The sequence below is a fragment of the Osmia lignaria genome, chromosome 14 (genome assembly GCF_051020975.1).
Source record: "Osmia lignaria lignaria isolate PbOS001 chromosome 14, iyOsmLign1, whole genome shotgun sequence".
NCBI lineage: Eukaryota > Metazoa > Arthropoda > Insecta > Hymenoptera > Megachilidae > Osmia > Osmia lignaria.
Genome location: NC_135045.1, coordinates 2,900,650 through 2,920,656, shown reverse-complemented (window position 1 = coordinate 2,920,656; position 20,007 = coordinate 2,900,650). Strand labels below are relative to the sequence as shown.

The window sequence follows — 20,007 nt, the reverse complement described above, 5'->3', positions numbered from 1 at the left end:
AAATTTCATTCGAATTATAAAATATTAACAAGCAGAAATTACTTTAACACGCCGAATGCCGTAGGGATCACCGGTGAACGATACCGCAAAATTTAATTAAGGAACGCAACAAAATTAATGAAAAAAAAAAAAAAAAAAAGAAAAAGAAGAAATGATACAGTCACCTTTAATTTTCACGCTGTTACCAGGTAACGGTGAATCAATTAACTGTGTTTCGCGTGCTTCTTTTTCGTCAATCCGTTCGCGAAACGGGCGCGGATCGAGGAAAAAATATGGCTACAAGTTATTAGCTGATCGGTTTTCGAAAAACAGGGAACAACTCGCAACCAGTAGCCCATACGTTGTACCGTTGAAAAAAAAAAAGGGGTTGAAACGTAGATGGAAAACGAGAGAGGGAAGAAAGAGAAACAAAATAAAATCAGAACGGTGTCATATGCGCCTGCTTGCATGATAAATGTAGCGATTTAAAATCGAAATTTCTCTTTTCGTGTGCACGAGCCCTCGACGTTTGACTAATGGTCCCGCATTAACTATTGGAGCATTATAGGAACGGCACGTTGAAATTCTGAAAAATACATTCGACCCGACAAGAGATTAATATTTTGTAGCTTTATCTGCTTCGCTGGGCGCCGCGTTACTGCTCTTGTTCATGATAATGGATCCTTGGGCATCCGTCCAACGTTTTTCACGCCTTTCGAACGGGAGGGGGATTTCCTTCAAGAAAACAAGCTAATTAAGCATCTGGCAAATTAAATTTCAACCACGATTACCGCTCGCAAATCGAATAGATGTCAATTTGAAAATTTTATTTTAGCGAACGATTGCATAATTTCTATCGTCGAACACGTTTGCGAAAGTTAACCCTTTCCATTTGTTGAAACGCTACTTGACAAAAGTGTAGAAGAGTATCGAAAGGAGACCACCCGTACGAAACGAGACCGGGTTGACACCTAGGGCACCTAGCCACCCTGTCTATTGTGTACGGATAGGGGTGGGCTTGTCCAATGGACTGTGCTTTACCGAGCGTAAAATATCCCCATTCTTTAACCCATAATGCTTGCCGCGTTCTCCAAGCATCACTCCTTTATTCCATACAAAATACAGTGGAGCCATGGTTTTTATCCGTATGACGTACTGAGAAAGAATTTGTTCATTTGAAATTTCAAAGGAAAGAAGATTTGAGATACGTATAGAAACATAGATGGGAATATAGATCACGATCGATATTGACTTCGGTATCTCGATAAAACCAGCGCGATGGTGAGAAATTAAAAGACGAAAGAACGGTTGCCTCTGATCAGATCCCGTTTGCGTGGGAGCAACGAGGTGAAGATACTGAATTCTTTTTCAACGAATATTAAAATGAAAGTGAAACAGAAGTTCCGGTATATCTGGCGATGAAAATCGGTGCGGCAGGTTGGGTGGATGGTAGCCTTTGGTAGAAGAGGGACAGAACGAGGGCAGATGGAGACCCCGTGACAGAATGATAATAATCCCTTGAGCGTTTTCTTTCATTTCCCTTTATTATCATATTATTAAAAAAATCTCCGTGAAATGTTATTAAAATCGTTTAAACGTCGCGTGCCACGAGCCACCGGCATTGTCCTTCAATTTAATAATATTAAGCGCGAACTTCCGAAGGGGATGAAACGTGGGACGGGTACACCCTCTCTCCCACCTTTTTTCATTCTGGTTTGTACACTGATCTTTATAATACACCGAGACTGAACGTCCTATTATTCCATCTAATTTTTTATTATCGACCATTACGCCATTTGTCTTGGCCGATTTAGGGTGAAAAAGGCCCGACAGGATTTACGATTTTAAGTATTAAACTTTCATTTCAATATATTTTCTTTCGAAAATATAAGAAGGATTTCTAAAAGAATTGTTAATTATAGAGGGGGCTTTCAATAATTAAGAATATAAAGTATTTTTATTTTACAAAATTGATTTGAGAATTCTGTATGATTCTGTTAGTAAATTTCGGTGAACCAGGTGTTCAGAGACAGGCAAGTCAGTCGTTTGCAAAACTGTTGATCGAACGAGCCGACAGGCAAGAAGTTCAAAGAATGTTTGCTAGCATAGCGAGGACGAAGTAGAACGAATCAACGTCATTAGCGGCGAACGATTTCAATGCGATGGATGTGCAACCAGGCGCAACGATCCAGACCAGTTGCACATTTATCTAACGACAAATAGATCCCACCTTTTAAAGGCCTTCGAGTCTGCTTTGTAGACTGTTGCAGGCTTGTTTTGCATACATACGAAGCACCGTAGCTATTAAACTCGTATTACTTTTTGAAAGTTGAATAGAATCAGTGGATCTTCGTTTTAATCTTAATTTAGGATCTTAAATTTAGCTATGAAATTATAAATTTTCAAATTGGAACATGGTAAACAATCATGGAACGAAATAAGTAAATTTTCAAAATTATATTGAAAATAGTGGTGACGTTTCGTCTAAATGGCTAACGTAGGAACGGAAACGTTTCGGGTAGAATGGACTGACGCAACGAAACGAAAGTGGATGACAGATCGTTTCTCTGTTCCGCGAATAGGCATGCGATGATGGATTATAGAGAAGCGACCTACGCCGTTGATTCCTACCTACAGACACATCGCACCTTTGCCTCCTCTTTCCGCTGACATTCCTGCGATTGTCCTCGATGGGCTGGTCGGTTTTTCCATACCTCTGCCCTTAAATGCTTTCAAAATCATTGGCCAATTTTATGGGAAGTTTTTTTTTCCTCTATCTATCCCACCTTTCCATAACTGTCTCCTCTTTCTTTGTTCCCTGAATGTTTAAGTACCTTCGATGATTCCAACTTCTTTCAACCCTTACACGATTCGAGTTAAATCCTCGAAAGGTGTACTTAGAATTTTTTTTCACAAAATCTTATGCAATTTTGAAAAATGATCAATTTTCAAATTTACAGAGTTCCTAGGTGAAATGGGTATTTTCTGAGAGGCTCGAACATCACCGTTCACGGTTAACACACAGGCTAGTATAATCGATGATCGAAAAGAAATAATAAACGATTGTGAAATCGACAAGTCATGTCCCGTCGCACGATCCACGATCACTTTCACAGCGTGATCCTCCGATCTCCGGATGAATCGAAGGGTCCATCGTGTGTAAGGGGTGCGTGCCTTCGATAAAGGGACGTTATTTTATGCCTCTCTATCCATTCCACTCTGTCTGTTCTTCTCTCCCTGAAACCCAACAATTAGTCGCCTGCTTATGTCCGTGATTAATGGACATCTACGAGTGCAGCAGGCGTGTTCCAATAGAGGACGATGAAGAAGAGAGCGAGAGAGATACTGATAGAGGAGGAACGAAGAAAGAGAGATCTGTGTGATGGAGTTAGTTGCGAGTGGTGATAATATTCCATTAGATGCTATTATATTCATCGCGGGACAATGCGTGAGGTTCTTCTGTAAAGGGTTCGTTCATTTATTTCTTCGACTTCTTTCTTTTTGCTTTTTTTTGCAGACTGGGGATATTTATGGATTTTTGACACGTGGAGGTATTGGGGTATTTATGATTTTTTTGGGGTGGGCTAGGTTCAGAACCTTTGAATATTAGAATTTTAAAAGTTTAAAGCTTTACAATTTCACAATTATAGAATTTTAAAATGATGAAAAAACTAGTATCTGTAGTCGTGTTATCCTTTCCATCGACATCGTTCCTGTAAATTTCAAAAACTTCCATAGCAGAATTCTCCCTTCGATAACAATTCAGTCTGGATTCTTTTTTTTGCAATTTATTGTATAAGTTTGGAGACAAGTGGGAATCGTTGGAAAGGCAAACACGTCCGCATGCATATGCAGAGGAGACGAGCAAACTAACGAACCCAACCATCACGATTACAAAGAGCACGTCACAAGCTGACACTATTGCTATTCTAAGCAAACACGTTGTAAGCAGTTCTTTTTTTATCTCCAATGGTTTGCATTCGCCCAGCAAACATACATGTAAGGATAATATTTTGAATGTATAATGAACGGTGCATCGCGAGTCTGCATGAAAACTGGCAAAAGAAAAAATGGGTAGAGATGATATTTGTCCAGAAAATTTACTTCATTGTATTTTTGATATCCTTAGTATTATATTTTCGATTAAATATTTAACCCTTCGAAGTGAAAAAGTTTGAAATATCACAAAAAAATAAATAACATTTATGGGAGAGAAATGAACAAAATAGAATTTCCTTTTTCAACAGAATATGAAATTCTGTTCCAGGTACACGAATTAAATTATTGTACATTAATAATTTCAAGCAACTTGTTTGGTTTTGTTTGATATTTTAGACAGTGGTGTTTAGGCAAATTTCACTGGGAGATCATATAAACGGAAAATTGCTTTTTGCTCGCGTGTACGTGATAGAATGGCAATTAATTCGGTATCAGTGAAAAGCGGAGCATGAAATTACCAAGAGGTGAAAGATATGAAATAAATTAGAGATAATGGATTATTCATAGTAACACGTTACACCGTTGTAACGTTGCATCGTAGACATTTATTCGGCAATACCTATGTCTATTCGATAATAATAGAATAATTTATTTGAAAATAATTTTCAATATTCGATGATTGAAATTTTTCTGGAAACTTAATATTTGTGGTAGAAAGGTAAATTACGTGGAGCCGACAACTCTATGACAGCTACTTAAAGCTTGCGGTTTCCCATAGGACTATTTGGTCAGATTAGCCCCGGTAAGTGTGCTCTAATCCTGTTAAAATGTTTGCCAACAGGGAGGCCTTTCGGTGCACGTTCGAATTGTGCTCCTCTTACCACGATATACACGATGTTCGTTTATATTTGCACAGCTTGGTCAAACATTGGAGTGTGCCTTTTAGTAAGCCCGACGCCTCTGGCAAAAAGAGGGCCGCAACCTTACAGGGATTATATTAAACGTTTATTCAATGGAGGATTCTATTGTGATCAAGAATCTTTCAAATAAATCTGTATTTTATCATAACCCGTATACCCGACGGTGTCAGCTAAAATTTTAACAAATTTTTAAATAGCAACGCGTAATCTATCCTCTTGTTTCTATCCGCGCGGCGTTCGCCCGTTAATTTATACATCATGAATCGTGGCGGGCGTTAGAATCGCTCGACGGAAACGAGCGATGTGTCATAATAAAATTCTCGACTTCGTGTCAGGGTAGCAAAGGCACCGGTATTACGCCGATTCTATTATACCGTATTATTGTCGGTCACCCCGAAGAAAATGACTGATGACACGATACTTTTGTACAATGCCGAATGGACGTTGGCAACCGTGTGTCGATCTTCCGGAGGAGAGAGATCATGAAAAAAAAAGGAACATTGGAAACGGTGTGAAAGAAAGATCGAAAAGGGGAAATTTAGAAGTGGGCGGTATAATTCGATCGTTTCCAAAAATGTGAAAAAAAAAGAACGCATGGGGTAACAACTGGTAAGGGATACGAGATTGACCTTTTTTTTTCTTTTTCAGGAAAAAATGGGGTAAAAGCTGCTCGCACCCAGTCGAGCTCATTGTCGGTGACCTGACTTTACCGCCATTATTAGCTGGCTTATCCAACGTCCGGCGTCCCGCAAATGTACCGGACTAACCAACTCCTGTTACAAATGGCTCGGATACTATTGGAAGTAAGTCGACGGAAATACATTAAAGATAATAGGGTCGGTGTTGGACATCGATGGATTAAAATTTTTCAATTGATTGATTAATTAGTGCTCGAAATTAAAGATATTCAAGTTAAATTGAACAGCGGACCATGGAGAGAGCCACAATTTTAATTTATTTGATGAATTTTACATTGTTAAGTATTAATTAATTTTATATTTCTTGTTTACCGTAATAATTGGAAAACGACGGTCCTTATTACGAGCTCGTGCTACCGCGGAGGTATAACTATTTTATGTGGGCGTGTATAGTAATAATAACGAGCCAACTAAAGCTCTCCTTTGTACCTTCTCCATTGAGGAAGAACAGTGGGGGAAGAGACGTTGAGGGATAACAGCAGTAGCGTATTTTATAAAGGTGTTTATGAATTCTATAGAATTAATCTCGATCGAACCATCTAACTACTCAAACTCGAAGAAAGATGAAAATAAAAAAAAAGTAATGAACGAACAATATAAATTTTCAACGAAAAATGAAGCGAAATTGAAATTTTCTGTCATAGATGTACCATGGAACGTGTTAATACACCACTGTTGTGAGAGAAAGCGTAGGAAGGCAGGAGAAAGGGAAGGTGGTGGCGTCTGCTCGAAGAAGAGGCGACGAGAAGAGGGTCGTCGGTGTACGGTCGAGAGGGTGAGTACCAAAAGAGGACGAGAGCGAGAGAGGGGTGTGTCTCAACGCCTGGCCGCGACATCACCAATTAGTCACCGACGCTTAAAAACAGTGGGGTGCTCCACCTACCTTGCAAACGTGCGAGACTGCATCCACGAGGAAGCGCATTTTATCGCGACCGAATGAAGTGACTTACATGCACCCCCCTCTGTACCTCCACTTTTATCCGAGTACCTAATCAACCGTGCTAATTAGATCGTATTATCGCGATGATTAATTTTAATTCGACGTCGGTGTGAGACACCGTTTATTGGTCTCCGGTTAAATTCAAGGAGATCATAAAAAAAAAAAAAAAAGAAGAAAATCGAAAAATATTGGTCAGAGGAATTCTAGACATTCCGGGGACATGAATATGCCTCTAGTATCGAGGTCCGAGCTGTAGATAAGGGTGAAGAAGTGAAGTGAATACAACAAGGGGGTGCCGTAGTCAGGGGTCTTGTGTGTAGCATGGCAGCTGCTATTGACACCTCGATACCCTGACTCAAATGGAACCAACCAACTCGCGTTGCACGGCATAGCTTTGCTGTAGAAGGTCCAAGACTGCTCCTCTGTGTCCGTACCTTTCTATTCTGCGTGTTTGTAACGTTACCATTTCCTCTACGTGTACAATGTACTGACGGCGCCACAGACGATGCAATTGAACAAACTTTCAAGACGGTCATCTATACTTGAACGAACTAAATTTATGTAGATGAAAGGGTAGTGATACGTGCCTCTTCCTTTAATTTCATATTCCTCCTTTAAAAACTAATAAGGTTATCCGTGATAAAAGGTAAAAGAAATTTGAAAAAATATGAAAATTACCAGGGGGCCATTATTAGATTACACTAAATTCGTGATATCAGTCACCAATGACCCCCGCAGCACTCGTGTTAATATGTCAATACATATGTCTCTCGAACACTTCTGGCATCGCTAAGCAGGGCTTTATAATATCGGAACGCAGATGTGCGGGCTGGTATTAACAAGCAATTACATCGTTCCTGTTACATTAATTATCCCCAATGAAAGGGCCGTCACCAAGAATGGATGACTTCGTCCACGATCCGCTCGATTGAACGATTAAGGTGTACCCGGTGTTCTTCGCTACCAGTCGCAATAAACAGTCCGTGCCTTCGTTTCAGACCCTACCGGTCGCATAATACGGTAATTAAAACGGGAACAGGATTCGTACGGATTTGCATAACCTGCACCAGGTAGCCGACGAAATAGAGACAAGATAGCTAATGTCTCGGAAACTTTTTATTGCCGATAATAAAGCGTCGGATAATTTCGGCATTACCGTTTCACTCGGGGAAGAACTTGCTCTACTTTGTACCTACTAACGTAAAATATCGTTACATCCCGACTTAAATCGCTCGGAACTTCGTAATGGTATATCCTTGTAACATCAGCTGTACCTAAGATACACACAATGGTCCAGGATATTAGTTTTTTTTTTTTTTATTTTCTTAGTATTATACAACCAAGTTCTGATGAAGTACTTACAACGATTCCGAATGTAATCATCGACGGATTAAACGCAGACAAGGATTTTTACTTGCATACAGCTCGTTCGACCATATACTTGGTGGCACGCGACCGATCCATAGAAATCCTTTATAGGGTTCGCGTGCGGTTGACATTTCTGGACGAGTGTTTCTGACTGCCGAGCGACATACATACGCGAAGACAGATAGCAACTATAATACCGTACGTTTGACCTTCCCATGGACACATCAGATCGGTGGTCCCCTTAAGACACTCCAAGGGGCACTTTGATCGAGCCATTATCGCGACATGTTACTTGTAATCTCGCGCAGATGATTCCTCTCGATGTGAATCGTTATAATACGATATTTAACTCGGGGGTGGTTTTACTCAAAACCCGGTACCGACTCGAGACAACTATTCCATCAATTCTCTTCGATAATTATTCTTCATAATTTTTCAATACCTCGAGTGATAGAATTAAGATACAAAAAATGAAAGGAAAAGGAGGGTGAGAGGGTGAACGGATTCGGTAGGATGGGAATGAAAGGAAGAGAGAGATAGAGTCACGGGTAAATGGAAAACTAATAGGACATCCCGACAATGGGTTTGGCTTGATTTTCAAGCCGCAATCAGCCGCGGTTCCACGTTTTCCTGGTGGCGTTTGTTGTTCGGTCGCTCGTCAGCCGCAGGCTGCATCGATGTGTACGTCTCTCTTTCTACGTTTCTCTACGTACAATCGGTTCGGTTGTATTGTGCGGCCGGTTCGAAGGGTAGAGGCTGCATTTTTCCACTGGCACCTGCAGTTTAAATAAACGAACCGCCCACGTCGCGCTCTTTCTCGCTTCCGCTTTGCCCGACCGAATGAAAAACGAAGGAATGAAACGGCACCGGCTACGGCAGCCAATCGGCGAAACGCCGGAAAACAGGTGAATCGGACGCCTCGGTATACGCGTTATTCTACAATGCACAGTTTTAACGGTATACACGATTCACCGTGTCGTTCGTTTTTCCACGATCCTCCCCAACAACAAATCCATCATTATCGTTTCGTTCTTTTTCAATGGAAACATTGTCGGATATTCGAGGAACTTTGTGCTTTATCGTAAGGGATGACAGCTGAGAGGATTACAAGTTAGAAGACTGTCGATTAATATGTTGATTAACAATGAGAGTTTAGCAGTAAATTTATTTCTTTATTATCTAAGATAATTTTTTAATATTAAAAATTTGCAGTCTTGTAGATTCTTAAATTCATAGCACAGTATCTTGATATTCCACTAGGGGGTATCTTAATTGGTAGATTCAGCTCGAAACGGAACGCAATCGGATCGGTTTCCAAGCTATTCCAAGAACATCTGCAGCTATCCCTCGGAGGGATTCGTATTCGTTCCTCTCGATAAAGAGCAAATACCATGTCTGAAACATATATATATATATATATATCAGCGTGTATCGGCACCGTATTACGTTATGCTTAGACGTGCGCAACAATACAGTCATATAGGTCGGATATAAGCTTCGAGGCTCTTTCATCTTATCGTGGTATCAACGTCAAACGCACCAGACGCTCGACTCGGCTCGCTCTCTGACTGCTTTCCACCCATTCTCATTCTCCGTACGTATCCAGGCCGAGCCAGTGCCTAAACCTAAACCATACCCTGACTGCTTGTAACGTATCGCTTTTCTGTGTACCCCGGCTCGACTGGCAGTTTCGATTCGATTCTGAAAAAAAGTTTTCACTCGGCTTTGCACGTTTTATGATTTTTCATCGAACTACATCTCGTACCGTAAGAATTGAACATGGTGTTCGATATATTAAAATTTTTCAAGCGATTATAGAGATAGAAATTGGATTGCCTTAATCTGAAAGGGACACTGCCAGGGGTGGTTTAGTTAGATCGACGCTTCCTATCCACTTTTTCGTACGATACCTATTTTCGTTTGCATGCGATGGACTTCAAAGCACCCTATATTTCCTACACGTATGTAGGCAATAAGAAATCGAGCCCTATTATGGGACCGAGTTACCTCCCGGTGGGTACACGTTCAAAACAGGCGCGGTTAAAAGTGAAGAGGCCACGTGCGAGCCAGACGCCGCTCGGAGCTTAGGAACTGTTGAACCGCGTAATTTCTGAATCTTCTTCGTGTTGTACGAATCAATGAATCAAGGAAATCCAATTTATACGCATTTCACCATGTGATGCATGAATTATACCGTACACTTAATTACAGGCGTATACACGCGCGAGCGTTATTTAATTTCTCAAAGGAAAATTTAATTAATCCTATCGCTAGCGATTGAAAGAACAGAGGGAATTCGTGAAACCGACATTGCGTTTCAAAGCCCATCATCCTGTCGTTTCCTATTTTTTTATTTCTTTCTTTCTTTTTTTTTTAAACCGCTGCTCTTATTAACGCTATCGCCTCCCTGCTTACCGGGGAGAAATGCCATCGACAAGTTCAAACTGATCGACGAGAAACGTCAAAGTGTCTGTACGCACACGGTACGTGATAATATCGTTAACCCTCGACTCCGGCGGACTTGTTTCCACAAACCTGATAATCCGTGATCAGCTTCGACGTATACCCTCCACCTACATCTATTCACTTCACCTAACGCATACACCGAACGCTACGGTCTAGGTGTACGTAACACACATACGTATGTGGGTAGCTATATCTATAATCTGTCGACGTATTGGGCACTGAGATTTGGCGGACCCCCTCGACTCGACTTGCGATTATTCAATTCATCGGCCTGTCAAAAGCACCAGTGCACGCTGTGTTCCCCGATCGTTCTCTCCTTTCTCTGTCTCTCTCCCTCTATCCACCTTTTCGTCTACTCTTTTCTTTCTCCCCTTTTCTTTATCCCCGTCTCTTTTACTCCTACGTCAACGGGGGTAGTTTTTCTCTGTTCATCGTCTGCTCGCAACCAACCCCTCGACTCGGTAAGCCCTCTTTTCTCCTTCCTTCTATACGCGCGCCCTCTCCTACGATCTCTGTTTAACGCTCGCGTCATCTCTCTCCGTATACACCACCCACGGTAGCTACCGCCAGGATGGAACGATTAGGAGCAATACGTTGCGATAACTGCCCCTAATATCTCGGCACCGCTGCCATACGCAATACAAATTAGGGAAGCGTACCGTGAAAGCACGCCGGATATTTGATTCTACGATTTTCTCCACGGCGCGGCGACCGTCTCTTCTGCAACCGATTTCCACCCCTCCCCCCTCCGCTCGATATAATAACTCTTCGATACGCGACAAATTTATTAGATTCGATGATAGATATATCGTCGCGTCGAGAAAACTGTTCGCGGATGATACTTTTCAGTTTTTCAAATTTAAAAATTTATTATTTTTCACACGCAACGCCAACAGTTCTCCATAAAGCGATTTGCAATTTTTCTTTTTCTCCTCCTGTAATTCGTTCGGGTTCTCCGAATATTGTTTTCAGCTCGTGCCGCGTCAGGGACAATCGCGCGGGTGAGTTTTTCGTCGCTTCGGGGAAATGTCATTTAAAGTCGCGGCTCGTTTGAACGGGGTTAAAGTTAGAGGGACAGTCGGAAGGAAGGAAGAAGCGAGAAAGACATAGGGAATTCGAATTTGACCGCCGTGAAAACACCGTGGCTCGCCCCTCGTGGCGCATTAGCTGTCATCGCCTTCATCCGACGCTTTCATCGCCCGGCCATGAAACAAATGATCAAAGCGTCAACGCGGATGCTGTGAACCGGACCACAGAATTCCCCGCGTCGGTGTCCTGTTCGATAAAGGCCTGGACACCGCGTCATCCTAGCACTTGGCCCGTCCTATATCCATCGCGGTCGGATTTCATTCGATCAGCGTGTAATTGGCATAAAAACCACATTTTAAATTCCCGCCTGAAACTAAACGCGAGACGGGCCCTCGCACGGTTGCTCGTTCGCGTCCCGTTTAATTAATTCCCCTCGAGATTTTCAGACATAAAATGCTCAACGAACGAGCGAGGTGTATCGGGGTTAATTAAGCCGCGGCATAATGGGATATCGTTTAGTTATAGTTTTATTCATTTATCAAACGGACACCGGGCAAACGGTCTATGAATTTTGAACGATTTCGATCAAAATGAAAACCATCGAGAACTATCATCAAATACAATTTATTTTATTTTTTTTATTAATCTCATCGTTATTCTGTTTTACTGGACAGAATTCTGAAACGTTTACATCGTTTTCGCTTTAACAACCTTGTAACAAGGCACCGGCCGACAGCCTAATTAATTTCACCTGTGTAAAATTGCATAATGAAACGTTCAAAAGTGGGTTCGCATATAATCATAGTTCCCCTATGTGTGTGTGTCAAACGATGCCGAAATGGCAAGAACAATGCCGGTGGAGGAAGCGAAGCCGCGATTACCGTTGATTCTCGCCTTGGTACGTGCGAACAGGCATGCAAATTGTCGGGATAGAGAGGGATGGAAAACGTGGAAGGAGCACGGTACGAAAAGGGGTCGAACGACCGAGAGAGAGAGAGAGAGAGAGAAGTATTTTAGTAAAGCGGAGGCGGAGACAGATTTTAGCCGGGCAACGCGTGTGACGTGATATTAATTAACACGAACCCTTCGAGTCTCTCCGTCTCCTCCCCTCGCTGTTCTCTCTCTTTTTCGCGATTTCATGTATTCAACGGCGGAGGTGTGGCGGCTGAGAGTTCAAGTGTCACGCAAGGCGCACACATCCCGCAACCAGCGGAAACTGGAAAGGTTCCTACCAGCCGAAACAATTTCCAACTCGCCTTGATGCCTAGCTAGGATGGACAGCCTGTAATTTCATCCTTCATTTTCATACGCGTACCCGTTTCCTTTTCGGTTAGATTAATAGTAAATTGGGTCGTTTGGAGGTGTGCTCCTCCGAAGATGACGAGGACAGAGGGGTGGGAAATAAATTTGAAATTTTCAAATTTCCAAGCGTAGAAATTTAAGAAATTGGAAATGGAAAACTGGAAATTTAGAAAAAATTGGCATCAAAGGATGCCTTAATTAGAGAATTTCGTTTCAAGTCTAGTTGAAACAACATTTCGCCGGGAAAATTCTCTTGCAAATAATTGAAAAAACCTTAATCTCTGAGCGAACGTTTCCATAAAAGAGTGGTGAAAACACAGAGGAGACTGGAAAAAGGTTCCGAAGCGGCGGCGATTCGTAGCGTGAATCATGCCTGCGAACGCGCGAAGCTTCTTTAAAAGCAGCAGCGTTTCGAGCTGCCGGAAGGCAGGCAAAAACTGCGAGAACGTGTCTATGAGCGGCGGTAAGCGCCCCGTTTCGAAGGCCGAGCACGAGCCAGCTGAAAATTGTTTTCTCACCCTTTCCCCGCTCGATCCTTTCAGAACAGCCCGGTAAACGGCAAACCATAGTTTTTTTCTTTCGTTACATTTCCTTTCGAACGACATACGTGACCACCCTGTACGACACTGTTCCACGGTACAATCGTTTAACATATGTTTTCAACGTGAGAACATCCAACTAAATAATCCAGATTTTTTTTCATTTTTATTTTTAATTCGACGCATTTATTTGATAAGAAAAATAATTTTGGTTTAGAAGGCTGGGTTAAATTAAAATTAGGACACTCTCCATGGTCCGTCCTTCGAGGGTTAAAAAAGAAAATGATTACACTTTGTTGAATTTAGGATTGTAAAAGAAAAATTGAAAGTCTTGAATTGTATTAAGGATATGTATACGTAGGATGTACATCGGTATTGTAGAAAAAGTTTTCATTTCACCGAGATATCGGATTTTCCCCTTCTCTCCCGTCCGCCCCCTTCTTCTTTATTATCCTTCTATACCAACTTCCTCTCGTACCGTTCTTTATCCCAAACAAAGCAATCTCGAACCCGTAGCGACAGCCCCTACGTGCGACTGCTAGGTGACAATTTATATACCCGCCCACCTATACCTAACAACTTACTCACTCGATACGTCTTTCTCGCGCGAGGCTACACACGCTTTCACAGTTTTCCGTCTCGCCGTTTCTTATCAAACGGTATTCACTTTTCTCTTCTATAAACAGAATCTCTTCGCTGGAATAATTTAAGAATTTGAAAATTAATGTATTGGAAATTGATTTCGTTTTCAATTATTTATGAAACGACACGGTAATAAGAAGTTATTAGAAGAACGTATGGAAGTTGATACGTACTTAATGCCACGTTATTGAGCAAGGGGATGAATGTATCCAATAAAGCCGATTTCATGCACGTTTCTTCGTATCGGATACGCAGAACAATAAACGTGACACACGTTTGCGCGAGGAAAATATACAATTACACACATGGACAACCTGTTACGGGAGGAGACATAAGTCGGGTGGCGTCATATGCTCATAACTGCACCCTATCAGAATAATATTATTAGCCCTCCCCCCACGATTATCCTTCACGCGAGACGCCTCGTATCTCGCAGGGATATTTTTGGTAAATTATTATGTTACGAGAAGAACGTGTCGAATCGAAGGTTATTCTATTCGGAAGCCTTCATTTTGACGTCTCCCCTTTTCTCGTTCAAACGAGTCGCAATCTTTCCTTTCCGGGAATATTGAAGTCCTGCCGCACTCGAATTGCCGGATTATCGCGAGTATTTTACATGCTGACGGGGATAATTTGATCCTCGCTCGTACAACTCATCGGTTGTAGAACTTGAAGTTTAAATATCAATTCGTAAGAGACGTTTTGCCCTTATTAGCATTACTCGGAGCAGCGCAAAGAAGTTTCGAGTAAGACGGTAGGAAAGTTTTGATATGCAAATTTAAATAATATTCAGGATTCTGTAATACTAGAAGGTTTCTATTTTCCTCGTTGACACTCACCCCTTCTTTTGTATCATTGCGGTATATTAATTAAAATCAAGTGTATTAATTATATTATCTCGGTTAATTCTTTAAATTTAATAATTCAATGGATATGGTATATCTAGGAGAAAAGAAAAAAAAAAAAATAAAGAGGAACATTTCACGCTGAAAAACCCTATTATTCGCCCATTTTGAAACTTTGATATTCCATTCCGGGCTGGTTGGATGAATGAATAATTATCTCCGGCTGGTAGAAAACGAATCTTTTTCCCGTTGCTCCCCTTTCCGTGAGATTACTACGAATCCGCCCCCAATTTATATAAGCCGTGGCAACCTCAACCCCGGAACTCTTATAATAATTCCACGATTTTCCTCCACCCACCTCCGCGAAAGCCGCGATGTTCATTTCATTATTTTTTTCCTTCTCCGCTTTTGCCTTTGGTTCCTCTTCTTCGAAGTATCGCCGGCCTCACCCCCCTCGGTCTGCCCGGCCGCCCCTCGACACCACCACCATCCACGCTGAGAGGGTGATAAGTCGTGACGTCGACGAGGTAGAGGTGATTCCGAAGGGTAGGCGTGGCCGTGGCATCCCACCCTCTGCAAGGGGGTGCGAGGGGTCGAATCGAGAGGAAAGGGTGGCTCGTGGTACGCTCCCGTTGGTTGCACCGCTCTCCACCACCACGTGGCAGCCAGGCAACCCCGCTGGTCCAGCTCGCAATAGAGGCTGGAAAATCGTGTAAGAAAAAGCCCGGAGAACCGGCAGTCGATGGACCACCCCTCCTCTTTTCACGACCCTTCGCTGCTACACGATTCTACTTAAGGCTGAGAATATATTCTCTACTTCGATCCTACGCGCTCCTTCTTCACGGATATTGTTATTTTCGCCTGTTTCGATGATCCGTTATGGAAGGGGTGGTGTCTTCGACAAGATCGTTTAAGGTATCGTGTACTCTTAGAAACGAATGTACCTCTTTCGCGACGATGATGGTTTGATTGTACCTCATTAGGATTTGTCTGTTAACCCTCGAACGACGGACCATGGAGAGAGTCTCATTGATATTCATTTTTATTTTCTAAATTCTAAATTTATATCAAGATTTTTCACGTATTGAAATAATCAGAATTTGAGGAAGAATTATTTAAGATAAAAAGGCATTGAAATAAATATTTGAAAGATATCGTAGAATCAATGAAATCATATTTAGTCAATTGGAAAGCCAATCATGGACCGTCGCCAAGTTCGTTCAGCGACTCTGGGGTATTAATATTATTATTATTATTATAACCGTTATTATCAGCCGACGCCGCAATCGTTATACGTCGGTTTAAGCAGGAGAAAAGTGGCCGGGCTCGGCTGGTATAATTATACCTATAAGAAAATCACATTGCGCGAAACGATCTGGTACAACACGTACGCCCCCGCACGAACACATATATAGAGTCATAGGAAAACAGAGAGACGCGGCAGGGTAGCTAAACCACACCGATAAAACTATACACACGTATGCCACTCGTGTTGATGGTAGTGAGAGATAATAATGTTGATAAGGGTGTAGAGAGTACCGCTTTGGCAACCCCTACTCGCTGGTGAACGAAACGGATAGGAGAGGGAGAAGGACGGGGGTTAGATGAGAAGAAGAAGAAGAAGAAGGATACAGGAATACGATCCGAGAGGGAGGGAGAAACGAAGGGATGAAAGAAAGAAAGATGGAGAGAGAGAAAACAGTGGAGATTCAGAGGGGTAGAATAGGCGTGGTCATGGACTACCCCGAAGCAGACGATTGGACGGACCGTTGGTCGGCTTCGTCAAATAAAATCCAATCGTTAGGAGCAAAGGAATGCGAGTCTCCTAGCTTTTTTCCTCCCTTGCCACTTGCCGAGCCACCCCTGCTACGTACGTGCTTCCTCCAGCACCCCTCCACTCCTCGTTTCTTCGCTCCGTCCCTTTTCGCCTTCCGTCTCCCTTCCGTTACCTTTAAAGGGGGTCTGCCGCGCAGCGCCGTTTGATGGGAGTATGATTTTATTACGGCATTACCGAGCGAGCCAAACCCCGAATTGCTCGGCTTATAGTCTGTATTATCTCACCTAAGAGGAAAATAGGCGTAGAGGGGCGAGAGGGGGGGAATACACGCCAGGTTCAGAGGGGTGGCAACACACTACGTTCCCCTTCTATGTACACATAAGCCACTGCCTATACGTTAAAGGGGGTTGTTTCGAGGATCTAGGCGACGAGGAGAGAGGGGGGGAAGAGTGCTAGCTATATGCCTTTGTCGGCTTTCATTCGAGGGTTGCACGCTCTCACGTTGCGCTGCCACACTCCGAGCACCCCTTCTCTCTCTTTCCATCCCTCTTTCTATCTGCCTCTCTGCGGTTCGCATGCACGTCAGTTGACATTCCACTGCCGAAATCGCACGTACCTTCTCGAGCCCAGCGTATCCCAGTGACAGTTACGCGGATAGTTTCCCTCGCGCGTACCAGTGAAACACCGCCGCCACGTGCTGGACCTTGTGATCGTAAGTGAAACGATGCCATGCGGTGCGATCGCATACGCCGATTCACAGATCAATTTCTATCCGAGACTCGAGGAAACGTGTTAATGGAGCGGGAAACAAAAGTGCAGTTCGTTAGCGGTTCCGGTTTCCGTCTCGTTCGTGTCACACCGTGGAATATGTAACGTCGATCTTCGAGATTGTGAAAATCGCTGTTGTTTATCTGGTTTAATTAATGATCGACTGTATCTCGTTAGGAAGTATCGGTAGGATCGTCAACCATTCAAGTGCAAAACAAATGGAAAAAGACAAATTAAAAAGGACTTACAATCGCAGTTAAACGCTCTCAATAATCGTTCAGATTATTGAAGAAAAGTAAAAGAAGCACTGTGCGATCAGAGGAAGAAATAAACCAACCGTAGTGAGTTAAAGTGTGGGTTGGTAGCCAGGGGGTTGTGATATGTTTCCTTCGTCAGCGGCGATGCTGAAGAATCTGCAACAAAGTGCAATGACCTCGCCCTTTTTAATGGAGAATCTGCTCCAGAGCAAGGCGTCGCCGGGTGCCGATCTAACCAGTCTGACCTTGAACTGGGCAGCGAGTCTCGTGGCTAGACAGCGGGAAAGAGAGTGCGAGGCGAACCTGAGGATCGCTCGTGAGAAGGTGTCGCCGTCGAGCGCGAACCAGGACCAGCTGGATCAGCGATCCAGCTCCGGTACACGTGGTTCGGATCGAGGGAATCCGATGATCGACTGCAGGGACCATCAGAGGGGTTCCGGCAGGATCGATCGTCAAAACGATCGGATACAAATCCTTCGGCACAAGGAGGAGATGGAGAGGAATCATATCGCTTACGTGGACGTGGACAACGAGAGGATCGACGGCCACGTAATCGTTGATCGGTTGTGCGCGATGGAGAGGCTGTGTAACGAGAGGATCGAGAACCGATCGAACTCCGCTGTCGATTCGTGCAATTCGAACGCCGACGAGGATCCGACCAGCTTGGAGATGGACGGCGGACTTCATGGGGATAGGGAAAAGGAGGATGGTATGCTGGGCGGTGAACGGGTTACCACGTTACAGGACAGACGGTACGACCTTGGATGCAGAAACGTCATCCACACGTCCGACGAGATGACGATTCAAGGGGAGAGAGAGGTGGCGGTTGAGCGTGTCGTCGACAGGATAGGTGAGAGAACGTCCGCCTGTTCCTGCGGGGATGAGCAGTGCTTAGGACCCGCATGCAGAACCATCCAGGAGAAGGAGAAGCCGCAGCTCAAGTTCAGCGTCAACGCTATACTAGGCGGCAATCATGACAGGCGACCACATTCCGGTAATTGCTTTAACTTAGGACCCCTAAGGGATTAAAAAAATCTGATTTATTTATTTTCAAAGGGGTGAAGGTAGATTTATGCACGAATTAAGGTGAAGATATAGAATAACGAAGATCTTCTACCAATTTACTTTTTTAACATATGCTTGGACGGCGGACCATGGAGAGAGCCTTAATTTTAATTTGTCAAGATCATTGCTAATTGAACTTTATAGTGTTAGTATGAAAATATTGCTATACGCGTCGGAAAAATCTTATTCGTCCCGTAGTATTTAGAGTGTTGAAACAAAGCTCACCACAAATCAGTGTCGCCAGCAGACTTCTGTCGTCGGTCCCTAAATCTCATCCGCACACCCTCAAGACGAGTCGCAGCGTGCGTGCAGGGTGGAGCAGGACGTCAGCTGGTCGGCCACTTACCTTCACCCCAATATTAAGCCCTTACGATTGGTGCCTATAATATTAGACAAGCGGCAGGACCCAGTGATGTATTATCCTACCTCTTATCGCGTTTCCTTATTCACTATAATTCCAGCGACGTCCAACGCGAAATTGGACCGATCATTACTAAACATTTATATTTATAGATACGATGATCGGTGTGAAATATCTCGAAAATTTTACAATATTCACTCAGATTTCAGCAAAGGGTTCAAATTTGTCAGATGGTTTTAAAAAAAATCAACAACCCCTCTTGCCAGATAGTTATTTTTCATTCGAAAAAAGAAACTCGAATCATTATACTGTACATCAACCATACAATCTCTGCATCCCTATCGTTCTTTTTTTTTTTCAACCCCTCCCAACCCTCTCCCTTCTCTACCACTAACGAGTGATTGACACGAGTCGATAAAGTTCATGCACGTACGATAAATACATAAACGTGTAGAGTAAACGAGCGAGACGGAGAGAAGGGGGTTGTAGTATGGGGAAAGAGGGGGGGAGGTCGATGGTTCATCAGGGGGACGAAGGTAGATAGGTGGAGAGGCAAATGTTGCATTTAACATTGGAGGATTGCATGCATGCGCCGGTAGAAGAGGAACGGCGTTAGGTTAAAGAGAGACGGTTAGTCGGGGAAATTTGGTGCGCTCGAAATACTAGGTGGGGTTTCGTGCATTTGTCGGATAGCGGATGCATTGACCGTGCCACGTGCATGTGTTACATCCCTCCCCCCCAACCCTCTGCTCTTGTGTGAATCCATCGCCTCCGATAGACCCTCCAGCGTCCGCGAGCTGTCCCCCTGCAGCCCTCCTGGAAAAACCTTCCCCCCTTTGCTACTATCGCTCGCTTCGCTCGGTTTGTACGTCATGTCGAAATGTTGTGAAATAATTGCGCGAAAAAGTGATTGGCAACAAACTCGAAATTCATCGACGGATGCAAGCGAATACCGTGACGGTACAGCGGGGGGGTGGGATTGACGGAGGGAGGTGGAGGGTCTGGAGTGGATGGGCGTTTGACGGGAGAGCGACGTTAAATTTAGCATTTTCGCCAATCGTTGTGCGATTTACCAGGTCCTCGCACTCTTTCCCTCTGTTCTTCTCCGTCCC

General features: G+C 43.4%; 1 protein-coding gene across 3 annotated transcripts in view; it reads left to right on the top strand.

Moving 5' to 3' along the window:
- Dbx (homeobox protein Dbx) overlaps positions 1–20,007 on the top strand; it is a 35,787-nt gene that overhangs the window by 3,350 nt on the left and 12,430 nt on the right. The window contains exons 3-5 of one of the 3 annotated variants that reach the window (XM_034331339.2): positions 5,487–5,641; positions 6,181–6,311; positions 17,390–18,463. In XM_034331339.2, coding sequence (XP_034187230.1) covers positions 17,593–18,463 — 871 coding nt within the window. In that variant the 5' untranslated portion in view covers positions 5,487–5,641; positions 6,181–6,311; positions 17,390–17,592. The other 2 variants (XM_034331341.2, XM_034331342.2) reach the window with 2 other exon arrangements.